This window comes from Nymphaea colorata, chromosome 9, assembly GCF_008831285.2.
Source record: "Nymphaea colorata isolate Beijing-Zhang1983 chromosome 9, ASM883128v2, whole genome shotgun sequence".
Classification (NCBI taxonomy): domain Eukaryota; kingdom Viridiplantae; phylum Streptophyta; class Magnoliopsida; order Nymphaeales; family Nymphaeaceae; genus Nymphaea; species Nymphaea colorata.
Genome location: NC_045146.1, coordinates 11,572,222 through 11,589,266, shown reverse-complemented (window position 1 = coordinate 11,589,266; position 17,045 = coordinate 11,572,222). Strand labels below are relative to the sequence as shown.

Sequence of the window (17,045 nt, the reverse complement as noted above, 5' to 3'; positions counted from 1 at the left end):
AGGGACCCTTTTATGAATATGCACTTCATCGTAAGGCTGATTCATGGAACGAAAATAAATAAATTGTTTGCATTGCCGAATGACCCCCTAAGTAATGAGAGTTTTTGAACCGCCACATAATTGTTGTTAGGATTGATTCTGATTCGAATCCAATAAGTGGCAGATTGATTATATATATAATCTTCAAATCAATATAATACGAGGGCGATCCAGGTTTTTCATTTTAATTTTTTTTTTCTACATCAATCAAGCTAAAAGGTTATAGATTATTTTCAAAATTTATTAAATAAAAAGTGGGGCGATATAAGTCGACATGTAACAAATGAGTTCAGTGCTGGATATTTTTGTTCTCTTTCTAGAATGTATCCTTCTCTTTCCGATTTGCTTCTTGACTTGGGTCAAAGCACCAAGCAGAACAAGAAATGTATTCAGAAAAGTTGAACAGAAATGTATTCTGAAAAGTTGGCAAGTGCTAGAATGATAAGAAAAGAAAAGAATGTGAGAAAAATAACATAATCCCTTTCTTATTGGCGGAAGGCTGAAGCACTGCATAACATCAGGAAATTTCTCATGTGGAAAGTTTTTCCAAAATTGAACAACTTTCTTTGAATCTTTGTATTTTCCTTTTGTTTTTCCAGCAGGTTCTCATACGTGGTCCATGCGAAAAGAAGAAAGTAAAGTAGTAAGCATCTTTGAATTCTCCATGAAGTCATAACCTTTGATATGTTCAAACAAAGAAAATCCGGAAACTGAAGATTATGCTGCCCATTACTCGATAGAATATTCAGGGGTGATGGAAAATTCATTCTGGCCCACAATAATCAAACTTTGGCAATTTAACCCTAAGAAAATGAATTTTATAAAGTGACCAATGAGTCCTTTTCAGTACTCCATTTCATCCAAGTAGTGCACTTAATCTACTTCCAAATGCCAAGAATTATTTCTAGGCACTAGAATTTGTAATCGTTTGCAACTTGGACATAAAAATTGTTAGATGTACAATTTAAAAGAAATAGTTGCTTTGTTTGAGCTCCAGAAATTTCTTAGAACTGAGTACCTACAACCAGTAAGGAAAGAAAACATTTGGAATATGCCATGTAGTGTAGAGGATATTCCTGCTCAAACCCTTATTTGGGCTGCAAGAAGTTTGGGGTATATATATATATATATATATATATATATATAGAGAGAGAGAGAGAGAGAGAGAGAATAGAAGTATTTTTGTATGTATAGACGTAGTCAACATGTATAACAATACTCGGTATGCAATAAGATGAGTGATGTAAATTTTTTTACAAGTGCAATGGGTATTAGGTTAAAAATTTGCGGTTAAATTATTATGTTAAAGAACAAGAATTGGAGTTATATTATTCAGATAGGACAATGTAATCTTCTTCCTTTTCAGTTAAATAGCCATCCAATTGACATGAAGCAATCGAATAAAGTTGGTCTGTGTGCACAGTCAGGCCTGATCAAAACCGAGTTGACTACGGAGGCGGACCAGCTAGAGACTGACTTGTTACTGGACCTGAATAGAACACACGTTTAATACAGGAAGAAAATCAAAGTCTTGTGGAAGAATTTTGAAAGTTTTGGTCCTCTTGTTATAGAAGTGAATTAGAATACGAACGGCGATTGCAAGACGAGAAAACCTTGCTGAAAAAAAAAATGAAGATTGACAACCTAACTTCACATGTTGCCAAATCCATTAATGGTGGTCAAACTTTTTATTTCACAATTAGGCCAAGGATCTTTGGAAAATCAATTATCTTTTTCAAGTTACTTGTGGAAGATGATGGATTACATACTTCAGATCAATAACTGGAGACAGATGTTTTTCCATTTAATATCCGATGGCAGATTATAGAATATGTTGAGTCAATCGGTGAAGATCTTCAGTATTTGTGCTTTGATTCAAAAGGATCGGCACGAGTTTCAACACTTAGATGTGACCTTGACCTTTCAAGTTTCAATCACCAACCAGCAATCTGTGAGAACGTCAGATCATTTCAACGATGCGTTTTCGCAGATTTCTTGTATTTCAAGCAATTCTGACACAAAGGGGCCGGGCCGACTTGTGATGGAGGCGGATTTTGTTTAACCAATCAAACATCAAGTTTGCATGGTCACATGTGACAGAGGATGAAATCTATCTGAACAGATTCACTTCATACTAAAGTCGAACATTACTCAAGATCTCATAAATAAAAGTTGTCAGGATCTGGGTCGTCGCTGTCTGCTGCGGCTGGGGCTCAAGAAATTTCCCAGACAAAGTAGATGAACTCTGTTTCATCACATACGAACGAAAGCCAAGCGTTACTCAGGAAAGGATCTCATAAATGAAAATCTATTAGGATCTGAACTGGTCGGCGCTATCTGCCATGGCCGGGGCTCAGGAAATTTCCTAGTTCTTAGCTCTCTTGGTTTTCTTAGAATCATTTATTGATCTACTTGTGAAGTGGTTGGGCTGCCTCAAGGATCTTCTCTACTTTGTCAGATATGAGGTCGAAATGCAACTCTGGTTCCACAACTTAAACGATTACTCAAGAAAATGGAAAACCCCTCTGCATTGTAACTGCATGCTGTCTATGTCTTTTGGATGGGGACACGAAATTTCTAGATTTAGTTCATGAGTTGAAAAGAAAGCCAACTTAACAACCAATTCTCCTGAGATATGTAACTAGAGTGAACATTTGTTTGTGAACATTGTTTTATGATGCTGTTGAGGTAGATTTGTGATCACGAACGAGACCACCATTGTGCTTCTTGCATTCCGAGGCTAAGAGCACATAGGAAGTGCTTTATTTCCATGAACGCTTTTGAATCTTAGGGCTGCAGAGGAGCCGAGACGAGCCTAAGCTTGCCTAGCTTGAGCTTTACTCGGTTCAAAAAACTCGACCTCGGGCTCGGCTCATGCTCAACTTGAGCTCTTTATATCAAGCTCGAGCTCGACTCGACGAGCTTGAACTCAACTCGTCTAACCCATTTAACTCTTTTATGCATTAAATCTTTTAGCATTAACTTGTGTAAGCGTTAACTCGTGTAACTTGTGAAACCGGTTTTGATAGTATTATATACAATATCAGTTTGCGAGTTGAGTCGACTATAAATAATTTGAGTTCGAACTCGACTCGTTTATTGTTTCGAGTATCTTTGTAAGCTCGAACTCGGCTCGTTTATAAACGAGTTGAGCACGAGTGGAGTTTTTTCAATCGAATTCGAGTCGAGCCTGAGTTGGGTCCACTCGTTGTGCGGCCCTACTTTCGATGTGTTTTAGCACTCCATTCCCCACAATGGGAGTCTTAAAATGGTAGTCTGTACAGCAACCAAATGGCTTCTAAGGTGGCGTTTTATCAATGGAACCGGAACAAGGCGCCCATTGAAGAAAGATATATATAGTTCGTGTTAAGCGTACCACGAGTTTCCAAGCACTTACAATGCATCCAGTTGATAAATGACTCTTTCTTAACTGGAATGAGAATCAATAGAAACTCTTAACAAGCGCATCTGTATATAATAAAAGCGAAAGCGATCGATCTCAACTACAAATTAGCAGGCAGTCATTAAGCAAGCAAGAAAGTCACCTAATCTAATTTAGGCAATAGCAAGCTCCAACAGTGGAATTAAAAATAAGAACCATAAGAAGTTCCCATCTAAAACTTAAGCAGAAGATTTCCAACCCAAAGACTAGACGAAGAACCAAACCAAAGCATTCTCAAACACTTACATTGGATCAGTCTCAAGACTCACAACCGCAAAACTAGCAAGATATTCCATTTGAAAATAAGTGTAAACTTAAATCCGACTTCATTCTGATTAAATTCATTTGCCTTTTTATTTTCCAATTTTATTTTTGAACTATTTCTTGGCTTTTCCTTCGCGCTATTTTCCAAATTTTACTGCGATTTCTCAGCAGCATTTCGGCGCAGATATTTTCCGCGTAAAATTTGCTGCTTCTCTCTCTCTCTCTCTCTCTCTCTCTCTGTCGATGGCGGACCCTTACGAGCGCGCGAAAGGAGGGAAATTGACGTTCAAAGGAGGAGGAGACCCTCTGGAAGAGAAGAGGAGGAAGAAGAAGAAGCAGAAGCTGAAGAGGAAGAAGAAGGAGGAAGGGGAAGAGGAAGACGGGGGAGAAGGAGGAGGAGAAGGAGGCGAGGGCGTAGGCGAGGAGGCGAAGGAGATGGGCTCTGAATTGTACACCATTGACGCCGCCAAGCGGTTGAAGTACGACCAGCTCTTTCCCGTCGAGGCAAAGAAGTTCGGCTACGGCGACCCCTCCCAGAATCCGCGATCCGTCGAGGAAGCCCTCGACGATCGCGTCAAGAAGAAGGCAGATCGCTACTGCAAGTGAGAAAAGGTGCCCCAACCCCGGGCCCCCGGCTCTTTTTTTTTCTCTAATGTTCGTGGTTTCCCTTTCCTCTTCTCTCTTTTCTTTGAATGGTCCTTCGGGTAGAGCTAATGTACTTTTGGTTTTTTACGTTTCATTTTGTTCTTTGAATTCTTTCTTTAGGGCTGTCCTCATTGCTATGACTAGTTAGGGTTTTGCTATGCTTTGAATTGTTCTTAGGGTAGGGTTAATGTAGTTTAATTTTGCTTATGTTTTCATTTTGTTCTTTGAATTCTCTCTTTAGGACTGTCCTCATTGCTATAAGTAGTTAGGGTTTTGTTATGCTGAAATTGGCATTGTTCACCGAAATGGATTATCTCTGGCAATTTTGTGTTTTTGTCTGTTTATGTGGTTCGGTTGGTTATGGGCATTTACTCCTTACGTTGCTTTTTGTGCTATGAGTAGTTAGGGTTTTGTTATGCTGAAATTGGCATTGTTCACCGAAATGAATTATCTCTGGCAATTTTGTGTTTTTGTCTGTTTATGTGGTTCGGTTCGTCGAATGGGCATTTACTCCCGACGTTGCTTTTTGTGCTTATTAGGATTTTCTCTGGATGACATTGAGGATTCACTTACTACCGATTTCCTTTTCTAACTGGCGTTCAATCCCTTTATTTACATTCTTATCTTATGCACTAAACCAAGTTCGTCACGTATATTCAGAGACATTAGATAGAACTATTTTGGGGCGTTCGATGCGTTGGAATTATGAGCATAATATCAGTTGGAACTGGAACTGAATGAAAATTCCATGTTCCATTTTTTTTTTGTTGTGTTTGATGTACTGGAATTTTCTTTCCAGTATTAAAATTCTCTTCTTTGATGAAACTAGCATTGAACTTCTAGGTCTTTTTCTTAGGGTTACTGTTGGATCCCGAACTTTTCATTAATCCCATATCCCTCAGATAGCACATAATGTTCAAATGGTTAATGGCATATACAGACCCGCGTTTATATTCTAACAGTCTCTCATTTAGCTAAATATGTCGTTGTACAATTATACATTATATGGTGACCTTATAAAACAGCATAACATGCTAGAAAAACAGAACGCTTAGTTAGAAAATCAGGGCATAAAAAAATGTCATCATTTCCAAGCATAAGAAAGTAAAGGGTCAAGAATACTCAACATGGATGCCTTATATGCTTAATCATGAGGTGATAAAGATGCAAGTCGATCCTTGTCTTAAGAATGATTTAATTTGTTGTTTGGTTCTCTTCTGAACATCTAACCAACTAGATGATTTTTCTTGGACAATTCACTCTGCATACTATTGTTTGTGCTTGATTTTCTTTTACTTTGTCTTTATTAGGTTGAGGTTGTGATGACACCCTCTATGAATTTTCTGCTCAAATGTGCTTATCAATGTCAACCCGTGTGAGTGCACTATTCTGATAATAAGAGGGCCAAATCATCATTACTCGGTTGTTCATTGCTTTCACCAACTTTCTGTAATTCAATAGCAGGAGTGGTTGAATCTCCTCAAGTTGTACTTTCTCATAACCTTGCTGAACCTTTGCTTTATATGGCATGAAAACCAAGCCATCGAACTACTTGCGTCATGAAGGCTCCTCTTGTTGTTACCATATGAAAAGTATGTACAAAGTAAATGCACATGGTAAAAATTAAAATAAGCAGGAAATGTATTATTGGACTGTACAGCAACACATGAATAACAAATAGGTTTTAGATAAAACTAGCAATTTACTTATCTTTTTATTTTGTAGTGTCTCTAGATCCGATTGTCAGTTTCTTAGTAGTGTCTATCATTTGGTGTACATCAATCAGGGTACTATTGTTATGAGAACATTATCTCCTCACAGGTAACATTGTTTTCAAGAATATATCCTATTACATCTCTTGCTAGGAATTGTCTTGCCAACTTACGTTAGCCCACTCTTCTTCAGCAAATGTTCACCTATTTCACTTTACCCCAACGAACATGGACCTAAAATTCCTGTTTACATTTGCAAGTATTTTTAAGCTTCAATAGATTAGTGCCTTTTTTTTTTTTTTACTGCTGAATCAACTTCCTTTGCATATGAGTTTTGATGGCATACTATGCTTGTATTGTAGACGAAAATTTTTTTTAGCTCTTTTGTGCCTCATGAATGCCCTTTCTAAGTGCTTCAACTGCTTTATGTCCTTCAATATCATACACATAAAATGTGCAACACAAATGGTCTTATATATCTGTGTCTTCTTATTCATAAATACCAGCTTAATTTCAAGTTTTACTAATAACTACTTGCAAACCATCTTTTATACCTAGTTTAGAATTCTTATCCATAGTGTGAAGAACATTCACACACTTGTAACCTTGTCAGATGATAAGTTTTCCTCTATAACATTTTGCCTAAAGAGTAGTTAATTCAGAAACGTATAGTTATCCATCATCATAGATTTTTTTTTTTTGCTGTTGCAATATCTGCTTTTCTGGGCTATGAAACTGTAGGCCACTTTGGACCTAAAAATAAAAGATTCCTGTCTCTCTCATGGCATCTGTTGAGAGAGTTGACCTTGGTTAAAGTTTAAACAAAGTGGAATGTTGAATCAATGAGCTTTTGCAAATATGAGGAACACTGAGCATATCAATGGAGTATAATATTAGATGATTGATGAATGTTAAATATCAAAAACTTATAAATGTTTAGACAATTGTACTTGAGAAATGGTGTTTCAGAGTCAATTTATGCATGTTTACGTTGGTTTCAAATTGTTGAAAGGTAGGCATGGAAAATACCGTGCAAGTTGCTTTGTAAAACTTCAGACTATATTATGGTGGATAAATGGTTAACATGGAAGAGGCATCACTTACATTGGGATTCCTGTGTTGCATTACATTGTCTTGCTCTTAGATGATAGAGGAATTTGAAAAATTCGAAACAAATATTTTAATGGTGAAAAAATTGGTAATATTTTCATATACAAGTGTGGTCCAACATTGAACACGACGAGAAAAATCATATGCAGTTGCATGGGCTAGTAGCGACATATAGCATTAGATTTTTGAAACTTGATAGGATTTATAAATATAAATATGGATTGAAGTTCATATTTATTAGGTAAAGGCGAGCCAACATGGTGGTTTGAATTTTGAACATGATGTTATAGGAGATTCTTATTACTCACTTCATAATAAGCAGGAGGGGTTAGATCATGCATGGTGAATTTAGTGTATATTAAAAGTTGCATAGGTCCCATGTGATTGGTTTGGTCTGTCTAGAGGAGTGAATGGGAGCTAGAAATTCACATCGATGCTCTGATCTTTCTTCCTGCTGCATATACCCTGTTTATGCAAGTCATATTCGAATTCACACAAACTGCTGTATCCATGTGATTGTGTAGATGACATTGTTTTGAAAATTTCATGCATGTCACCCTGAGGAGCGTAGCACACCTGGGTGGACCAATGGCTGTCAGGCGACCAGTTGCTGGTTCGACTCCCAGGGGTGCTCTGGTCGATTTTGCTGTTCAGATTCAATAGATCTCAAGTTGTGTCTTATCCTTTTAAGCCCTCTGATAGTTTTTGTTTATATTAACTTTTTTTCTTTACTTTTCCACTCTGACTGTCTTTGCTGTTGCATTTGTTCAGGGAAAGGGTTTCACATTGGCTTTACATTTTGGCATTCTGGAGAGTCGCTTGTATTATTATCACGTTCTAACTTCAACCAATCCCTGTTAAACTTTAGATGGAGAAAGGGTTATGGAGGGAATGCCCATTTGGACAATTTCAGGACTATGCTACGTTTCAGCTATATCATAGATATGCCCATATGGACAATTTCTGGACTATGTAAGATTTCAGCTATATCATAGATAAAATAATTAAATTTCCCATTTTCAGATTGTGTTCATCTGGTTATGTGGAAAATAACTCTTTGGTTGAAGAGGTTTTACGCGTGCCAAAAGAAAAGGTCTGACCTAATAATTATATTGTATCTGATTTAGAGGTAGACGTTGTAGACAAATGATACGAATCTGTGATAAACTTCACCATTACAATGGGAGATCCCCAGCAGAGCTGTTTCGTCGTCACCATTACAATGGCAATGGGAGATAACTTTGAGGAAGCTTCTTTAGGAGGAGAGACCGAGTCTCTATCCTTTGTGTTTGCATTTGACAGTGGACTTGGTAACCAGCACAGTGTAGGAGTCGTGGCTGCGGAACCTGGGATAAGGTTGGTCCTGCCTTTTGAAATGCATACTTTTGCTGCTGGTAGGTGATGGCATCATCTGTTGTCATGATTTACAGAAATTGATTTCTTTGTTTTAGCTCGTCTCTATTATCAAGTTGAGCATCATTCCTTGCTGGCATCAATTCGTATCATGGGACCTTATTCAGATTGAACTTGAAGGTTGCGTTCCGAAACGTTGGGACCTTATTCAGATTGAAGTTGAAGGTTGTGTTCCGCCTGTGTTTGCACCCCTATTATTGTCGTAGCCAACACTTGTTCACGCGCATGAACTTACCACAGCCTGTGTGGGGACTAGACTTGAGACTTGGCCCAAGGGTATGAAACGAAGGTTGAAGCCCATGAAGGCTTACACTCGCCCACGTGATTGATTAGCCTCCGCGTTTCTTGCTATCCCACAAACTTTCCGGATATATATTAAACCAAATTCTGTTTCTTATTCAGATGTTGTCGAAAACGGTGAATATTCTGGCATTTATTCTTTAAGGAATCAGGTTTATGTTAGTGGTTTCATTTTAAATGTGCCGATCCAACTACTGTTTCGAGTGCCATGCCAATATTCTTCGTGCATGAATGTTCATGTATATTTAGCAATGTACAATGAGCAAGCCAAGCAAGCTTGACTCGAGGCACATGTTCCATGGCTCGAACTCAATTTGTTTAAGCTCGTGTCACTTGATTCATACATTTTTTTTTTCTTTCGATGAAAATAAACTGTTAAGGGATGTTAAAATTAGTTAAAGTTATCCACATTCTTCCGAAGATTAAAAAACTGAAAAGCCACCAATGGAGTCAGTTTAAATGAGTCGAGCTCGTATAACTCAAATTCAACGCATTTATAACTTGATTTTTAGCCAAGCTCGAGCTTGCACGAGTGAGTTCAAGTTGGTACCGATACCAGATTATGCGAGGGATATACAAACTCTCTTTGCTAGATGGGCGTCACCTCATCTTTTCCTCCTATAATCACACATTGTCACCCGATACCTCACACAATAGTTCAGCTACCTTTCGTCATATTGGGGTTGATTGGTTTATTTTGACCATTTCTATTTATTAACAAAATTGAAAGGCTAATTAAAAACGATTATATATTTTTTGAGAACAATGGAAAAGCAGAGGAGCCCTAGACTGACGCTGCCTACACGAGGCGTTCGATAATAGCCCGACAAACATTTATCAGGCTGACGACAGATTTAAAAGCATATGGAGAAAAAGTCGCATTCCCGGTGCGACTTCCGTTTTCTTGAATTTTCCGCACTTTTAAATTGCAAATGTACCTAGACAAGACAACGCACGCTCGCTTTTCTCTAACCAAACGTGCCGAGAAAAGTTGCTTCCTAAGTCGGACTCTTTTCCTTCGGTGCCAGGAGTCTCATTGTTTAGAGTACTGATTATGCGCTTACGGTTAAAGAATGTTCATCAATGGTGTTTTGCTGAATCAGGAAAAAAAAAAAAAAAAAAAAAAAGTGAGAAGGCATCAATAATTGAAAGAAGCTTCTCAAAATCTACGGCACGCGGTCCCTGCCCAAAATCTTTCACTATCAATTCTGCTGTGCAATGGCTAATGGTGAATCAATATAATAACAACATCCAACCCTTGTAATTTAATATACCATGGGGAATGAGGGTTGCGGAGATGTATTAATTGGTAGCAAGACCCACATAATCAGGATTAGTATTGAAAGCTGATCAGATTTGGTTTTAAACAAATATTCTATATCCAAGATTCATGCATTTTGAAAGTGATTTGGTTGTTTACTTTATTTGAAAGCAGGGTTTCATATTCCGATGTCAATCTAAAAGTCCGATTCAAATTGTAACTACAAAAATTGGATTCAGATATGTCATAGACATCTCTTCATTTGTATTTAGATTCAAATGTGTGAAACATCCGAGAAATCAGAAAGAGAATACACTTTGGATCTAATTCATGACTAGACAACTCCTAAAGGTGAAAACAAGTGGTAATCCGATCTGGTCCTCTAAATGTGCTTGGCGCGCGCAATGACATAGCTAGTGAGGTAAAACAGAGGCAGGTCAGGTCAGTGTAGAGCCGGTTCCCCTTCCTTCCGGCCCTGCCACTTGTATTGAAGTTTTGCCCCTTTAAACACATTTATCTCAAAGCAAAAGAACAAGCAAATAAAAATCTAACAAAGTCCCTCGGCGACAGCCTTTATGAAAAAGTCCTTGTCTCTCATTCCACCTTTTATTTCTTCCTTTCTTTTACCTTTTCTTTTATAAATTTTCTGTTTACTCCCCGTGCAAATGAAAAGAGTCCCGGCCAAAAGTAACGTGGGGTCAGACTTGGGTTGGCATTTTCCTCCGCCCTTGAAAGACCTCAATTTGTGCAACTTCTTTTCCTTTTTCTTCTTCTTTTTTTTTTTTTTGGCTTTGCTTTGCAATCGGATAAGTGCCTTATGTCTAATCGTAAAAGCTTGTGGGTTTCGTCACATAGGCAAGTAGGCTTAGTTTAAGATAGCCAATCGAGCACTAAGGAACGAACCTAACAAAGAAGGGCGCAGCACCTGCATTATTTTACGCCTGCCTTGTGCCTGCGTGGGTTCTTCGATTGGTTTTGGACCGAAAAGAAGCAATATAATATGGCCAATAACTAAAGCGATTAGCTTTCTCTCGAAGAACCAAATGGCTGATGAAACACGTCTGGCGCTTTTTTCCACTTTCCTGCAGAAATGTTGTTAAAGAGCCTTGGCAACATCTTCTTCCTTCTTCATGACAAGTGAGTCAATCGTTTAAATTGTTTGCTTTTTCGAACCCCCAACAAGATTTAGCAGTAAAACTCTAATTCACATTTACGTGGCTCTCAAGTTGCAGATCAATGAAGACCGTGGCAGAAGAAGAAGAAGAAGAAGAAACGAGAATGCCGCCGAACGAAGTGGGCTTTTGTACCCAGCCCATCTTGAAGGTCCAGTATTTCGGCAATGCGAAAAACGTAACAGTGCGTTCTGTCCCACAGCATTCCAGCCAAAATTCAAACGACCTCTAAGGAGCCTGAGCTTATTGCACTCGTACCATTGATGATTGTGCTTCAGCGCTCGATAGGATTCTTTGGCTGGTTAAACGCCACTGATGTTGCAGATCGTCACCTGTTTTCGCTAAAGAAAATTGAAGCTGGATTCGATATTCAGTTCTGCAACCAACTTGAATCCATGTCTGACTGTTGCCGGACTGGACATATGGTGCAGATAATCAGTTAACCGAAGTAGGTCAGGGGCAAAGTTATCTGATAAAAGATCAAACGAGTCCGAATTGGTTTGCAGCAAATCCTTGGCAGGTTGCTGACTTGAGACAAACAGGAGGAAGAGCAGTAGGTAGTCCTTTTTTTAGGTGCAGAGGGGCCTGCTTCTAGCTTAAGTTGGCATCCAGTGAGCTTCAGCTTGACTATGAAAGCACTATTGAAAGTTCTCTCGAGTTGATATGTAATTTTTGGATCTTAAGCCTAGATGAGTGCCTAATTAGCTGTTCGCTTCGCATGAAGACTTTTGCTTGTATTGTGTCACCTTTTCTAGTAGTTCAAAATTAGGTGGAGGTCAAATGCATCTGGGGAGTCATGTTGCAGGGAGAAGTCAAGCGATGCATCATAAACATGTACCTCCTCGGTTGACAAATTCAACAAACCGAAGAAACTTAGTGGTTTTTCTTGTCATCGAAAATTATAGTTGGGAATGTTCAACAAGTCATGGGCACTTTCATTTTTGATTGCCACGCCATCTTCAATGTGATATCCTTTCATATGGACCACGAAACATAAGGTTTGACTACTCTGAAACGTGAGCTTGGATCTGTACCTGCAGTTACTTTTTGGCTTATACAAGTATTTGTGAGGAAGACAAGACAGGTTGGTCAGTAGGGTAAGCGTGAAACGGCCCGGTACCCTTTAAATCTCACTGCCCTTAAAACCAAAGCATGGTATATCATTAGAAGGTGTTTCATAAGAAGAACATTGTATTCTTAGAACGGTTCGCCTTGCAATACATGAACTGAAGGCACCAACAAAGTATATTTTTGTTTCAGGAAACGTAATGTGATTATGAATATTGTTTCTAAATCTTACAATCAAACACTGAAAATGAGTACATTATGTTTCTTGAGATAACAACATTATATTCTTCTGGTCAGGGAACCCCTTCGATCTATCTTGATTTAACAATTTATTATCAACCCTAACAAACGATCGGAAGAAACCCATATTGCTGGTCCACTTAAATGGGTAGAAACCTCCACTCTCAGTTCACATCCATTGACTTCTTTGCACAAAAGTTCAGTTTTGAGGACCCCAAACTGTTTTACTGAAACTTGGTCTCAGTTCATGTCTGCTTGAAGCTTCTTTTTCAAAACAGTGGTGTTTTTTAGCCTGCCCTTTTGACACGCGTGTCCGTGTGACATAGTATTTCATTGAGTTGACAATGAACTTCCACATCATTAAAGGGTGGACTCTGTGCGGGAATGGAGGAAGAGCATGCTTGATGTAACCTTTCTGGTGTTTTAGCACTCACTGCCTTAGGATTCCACTTTGTAGAGAGTGGGATTAAGGATCCGTACTAAAACCCTATGATTTGTCTATATTGTGCTTCTAAACAAATGAATAAAACTGTCGCAATTGAATTATGTATAAGAGTAACGACAGCATCATTGAGAATATTGTATAATTTATTTTATATGGTAGACTACTTTCATGAACAAATAAAATATCAAATGCTTTTCGGAAAATAGCATGGATGCTGTCAGAATTTGTGCCTGAGAAGTTGGTAAATTTCATTTGTCCAAGAACATAGCTACCATCAATTTCAAATTTTTATGTATACTATGTAACTTACACGTGAAAACATTGCATCCAACTGAATATCTAAGAGTAAATGCATTTCTTACAAAACTAGCTTACTCTGACATGGTCGTCTTGTCAAAGACTTAGGGATCAATGCAAAGACCGTGCTTCCTCCATTTTTTTTTTAAACTTTCCAATGGCCGAGAAAAGTAAACTGTTAACGGAATTTGGGCTCCCCGGAAAAGAGCAGGAGCTAAGTAATTTTGGGACTGACATGCCTTTGAGACAAGTTAATTACTTGGTGCTCATTTATAAGCCAAAAATAGAAGGCAGAAAAACAGAAAGGTTAGAATTTTTTTTTTTCCCTTGAGAAAAATTTTGCAAGATATTTGCTCTGCTTCTGAAAAAGTAATCCGGAGGGAGAAGGATCAACATGTTTGGCTAGCTGCAAAGAAACTTTTGTCACATCCAAAACATGGTCTACTTTTCTCAATCTTGAAACTGTTCTAGAGACGACCCAAAAGACAATCCAATAATTGAACCGGGTCTTCACCGAGAAAATAAGTTGATAAACTAGCTGGGCTCTTTTGTAACCTATCCTTGTAGTGACTAAAAGGTTTTCAAACCAAGGGATTTAAGTACCAATCACCAATCTAGCGAGAAGCAATGCTTAAAACAGGGACCCATTTTGATACTTAAAAATGATCAAAATGTGGGTTGAATTCAGTAATCTTCCACTTTGTTATGGGTTTCTATCATATGAGAGTTGCCTTTTAGCTTTTCCCCATCCTACAAGGCTTTCCATTCAAAAGTAAAGTAGATCCCTAGGCATCTTGATAGGTAAAGGAATGGGAGTCACTTCTTCCTACAACAGTCATGTGAAATTAGGCCTTCCTGCTCATGTCATCTCTCTGTAGCCTTTTCTTATAGATATACCAACATTAGCCAGTTTTATTTATTTACTTAGTTGGGCTGCAGTGCCCCCAAATATTTATAAACTCTTAACTCCCTTCATTTAAGGCTCTTTTGTCTAATCTTCTGCTAGCTAGGTGCATTGGAGCTCTTCCTAGGTTTTCGCAGCTTTGAAAATACCTGGTTGTGTAAAACGTGTTGGTGACCATTTACTTGTTGGTTCTTGACCGGAAATATGTCTATGCCTCTGATCCGACTCAAAGTTAGTGGCGAGATGGAGCTACAATCGAGGGTACAGGTTGGTCCACATGCACTTGTAGACTCTCTCTCTCTCTCTCTCACACACACACACACACACACGCAAACACACACACAGAGGGATTATTAAAGACTCATAAACTCAGTCCACATAAACTTCATCCTTATATATATGTGTGTGTGTGTGTTTTCGTTGTTGTTCTTCTTTTATTTTCTAAAACATCCTACAACGTAATGGATCCCTATAAACCAGTGTAATTTAAAGAGTACAAAAGTTTCTAGATAGTGTGCACTCTCAGTTATTCGGTGGTTGCCATCAACTCATCACGTTATGTGTGTGTGTGTGCGCGCACGCATGCATGCTAGCAAATTAAACTGGGTCTGATGTAATTTATTTTGATATAGCTTGTCAACAGGTGCGAAGATGGAGATGGGACATGCTGCTTAAAGGCATGGCCGTGGGAGCAGCCAAAAGAGGATCAGCAGCACATGGCTAGGAAATTTTGGACCTAGGAGTGGCAAGCAAGGGAGCCTACCTACGGTCAATATTAGCCAAAAGCTTCGTGCAGTTGTGAAAGTGAGGGCCAAGGAAAAGGAGCAAAGTATGAGTGAGGAGGGATGTCTCAAACGTGAGGCCGTGTTTTTTTTATAGCTTATTTTTTGCCTACCATTTTGAAAAGGATATCATTTTTTGCAGTTCTCTTAATAATGGTTATACTTTTTATAATAATGTGCATAAAGTTAAATGAAGGCTTCTAATTTTAAGTGGAAAAACAAACGCCTTCAGTTAAAATGATAAAAACAAAAGAGATTTAGTTTCAAAATGATGTTGGAAAGAGATGCAGCTAGCGTTTTTTTGTTTCTTAGATAAACAAATTTTCAATTTAAGTTCTTTTTAGAATCCACAAAGATGTTTTTCTTAATCATAAAATAAAAAAAGGTGGTGATTACTTAGTATACTTATTTGAGCGTACATAATTAGGGGTTGATGGCTTTTATTGCTTTCATTGATTTGATGTGTGGTTTGACAGGTCGCCTACGGAGTTGAGAATGGAGGGGTCCCTTTATCTCTTATTTCATTTTTATGTACCTCATCGGTAGTGGGTGAGGGAATCTATCATGTCTAGATGGTTGGTAGGCATATGGTGTACATCTTTAGTACGGGATGTCTTGTCCCAAACATGAGCCCTGGAAAGAGTTTCGTATTTGTGTGTGTACATATCCTTGCATGAAAGAGAAAGAGAGGAGAGTCCCAAAAATCAACACTCATCCTTAATGTTATTAGAACGATAACACTTATGAGAATGAACAAGAAATGCACTGGATGATATACTTTTATGGAGAGCGAGAATGAGCGTGCTGTGTGTGTTTGTTTGCTAGACTAATGCTAATGATGGAGAAGCCGTCCAATATGGTTACATGCGGCTTCAATGATATGATACGATCATCAAAAGTTATCCGAGCTAGCCTTAAGACGGCTCATTAATTTATAAAAGGTTGGAGTTGGCGGTCAGGATTGGGAGTAGCGAATCTTGATGTGTAATTCAACCGAGTTGATGGAATGCGGTAGTTGTCCGAGAAAATTAAAGCCCAGCGAGAAAAGTAGCATATGCATCGAACGAGAAAGGAAGCGCGACGGAATTATGTTTCCTGGTCGTCCGAATTACCAATTCCGAATCTTACAGACTAAAGCAGATTCTGCCCATCTTACAGACAATGGACTGAGATTTGCACTGTGGTTTCCATCTTTGACAGTGGTATCCGCCATGATCACAATCACGTACACTACTGCTTCTATCCAAATCATCTCTTTAGGGATTTGAAACCGATCTCGACAGACTTTTCTGTTTCTCTCACTTTTACTACACAAAGGATCCTCCATGCAGTACTTTATAAAAGACCACAGTCTCCAAACGAAGTTGGTGCTTTAGTTTTCACATGAAAACCACAAAATATTGCTCTCAAATGCAGCCGCAATGCCATCCAATGAGAAAAGAGACCACAAAAGATCTGGTGTGTGTGTGTATATTCTCTCTCTCTCTCTCTCTTACAAAGACAACAATGCAGGAAACATGTATAGGTTAGACGGCGGCCAGAGCCAGTGACCAGTAAACAGCGGGACATCTGGTCGGACCATCTCCAGTAATATAGAATGGTAGTATCCCTTGTTGTGAGCCACGTAGCCCACCCACATACCCTCCTTATAACCCGTGCATAGCTCCAAAATATAGAAACCCAGAGCCCTGGCTAAGAAGGAGATCGAGTTGCGTGAGACGGCGTGGTCCGGTGTCCAAGAAGACGGGAGAAGGGCTGCCCAGTTGAACCACAACAGGCGAACTATGGAGAGCAAGAGCAGGCATTACGATGGATCACGATCATCCGCTACACCAGTTGCTCACTACGACTCAATCAACTTCTCCACACGCCTTCTCTCCTCTCTCTTCGTGTCACTCAATTATTGCCTCCACGACCCTGAGTGGAAGAACTCAGTGGTGCGTATTCTAAT

General features: G+C 38.8%; 1 protein-coding gene across 3 annotated transcripts; it reads left to right on the top strand.

Annotated features, from left to right (window-relative positions):
* Positions 1-3,900: 3,900 nt before the first annotated feature.
* LOC116261285 (uncharacterized) lies at positions 3,901-8,234 on the top strand. 3 transcript variants are annotated; one of them, XR_004174256.2, is made up of 3 exons: positions 3,901-4,357; positions 7,784-7,882; positions 7,984-8,234. XR_004174256.2 is itself a non-coding variant. In XM_031639976.2 (2 exons), exon 1 carries the CDS (start codon positions 3,989-3,991, stop codon positions 4,349-4,351), a length of 363 nt encoding a protein of 120 aa, XP_031495836.1. In that variant the 5' UTR covers positions 3,901-3,988; the 3' UTR covers positions 4,352-4,399; positions 7,984-8,234. The 3 variants fall into 3 exon arrangements, 2 of the variants coding, with proteins under 2 accessions (XP_031495836.1, XP_031495835.1); XM_031639976.2 differs by lacking the exon at positions 7,784-7,882 and having other exon boundaries at positions 3,901-4,399; XM_031639975.2 differs by lacking the exon at positions 7,784-7,882 and having other exon boundaries at positions 3,906-4,357.
* The last annotated feature ends 8,811 nt before the right edge of the window (positions 8,235-17,045 follow it).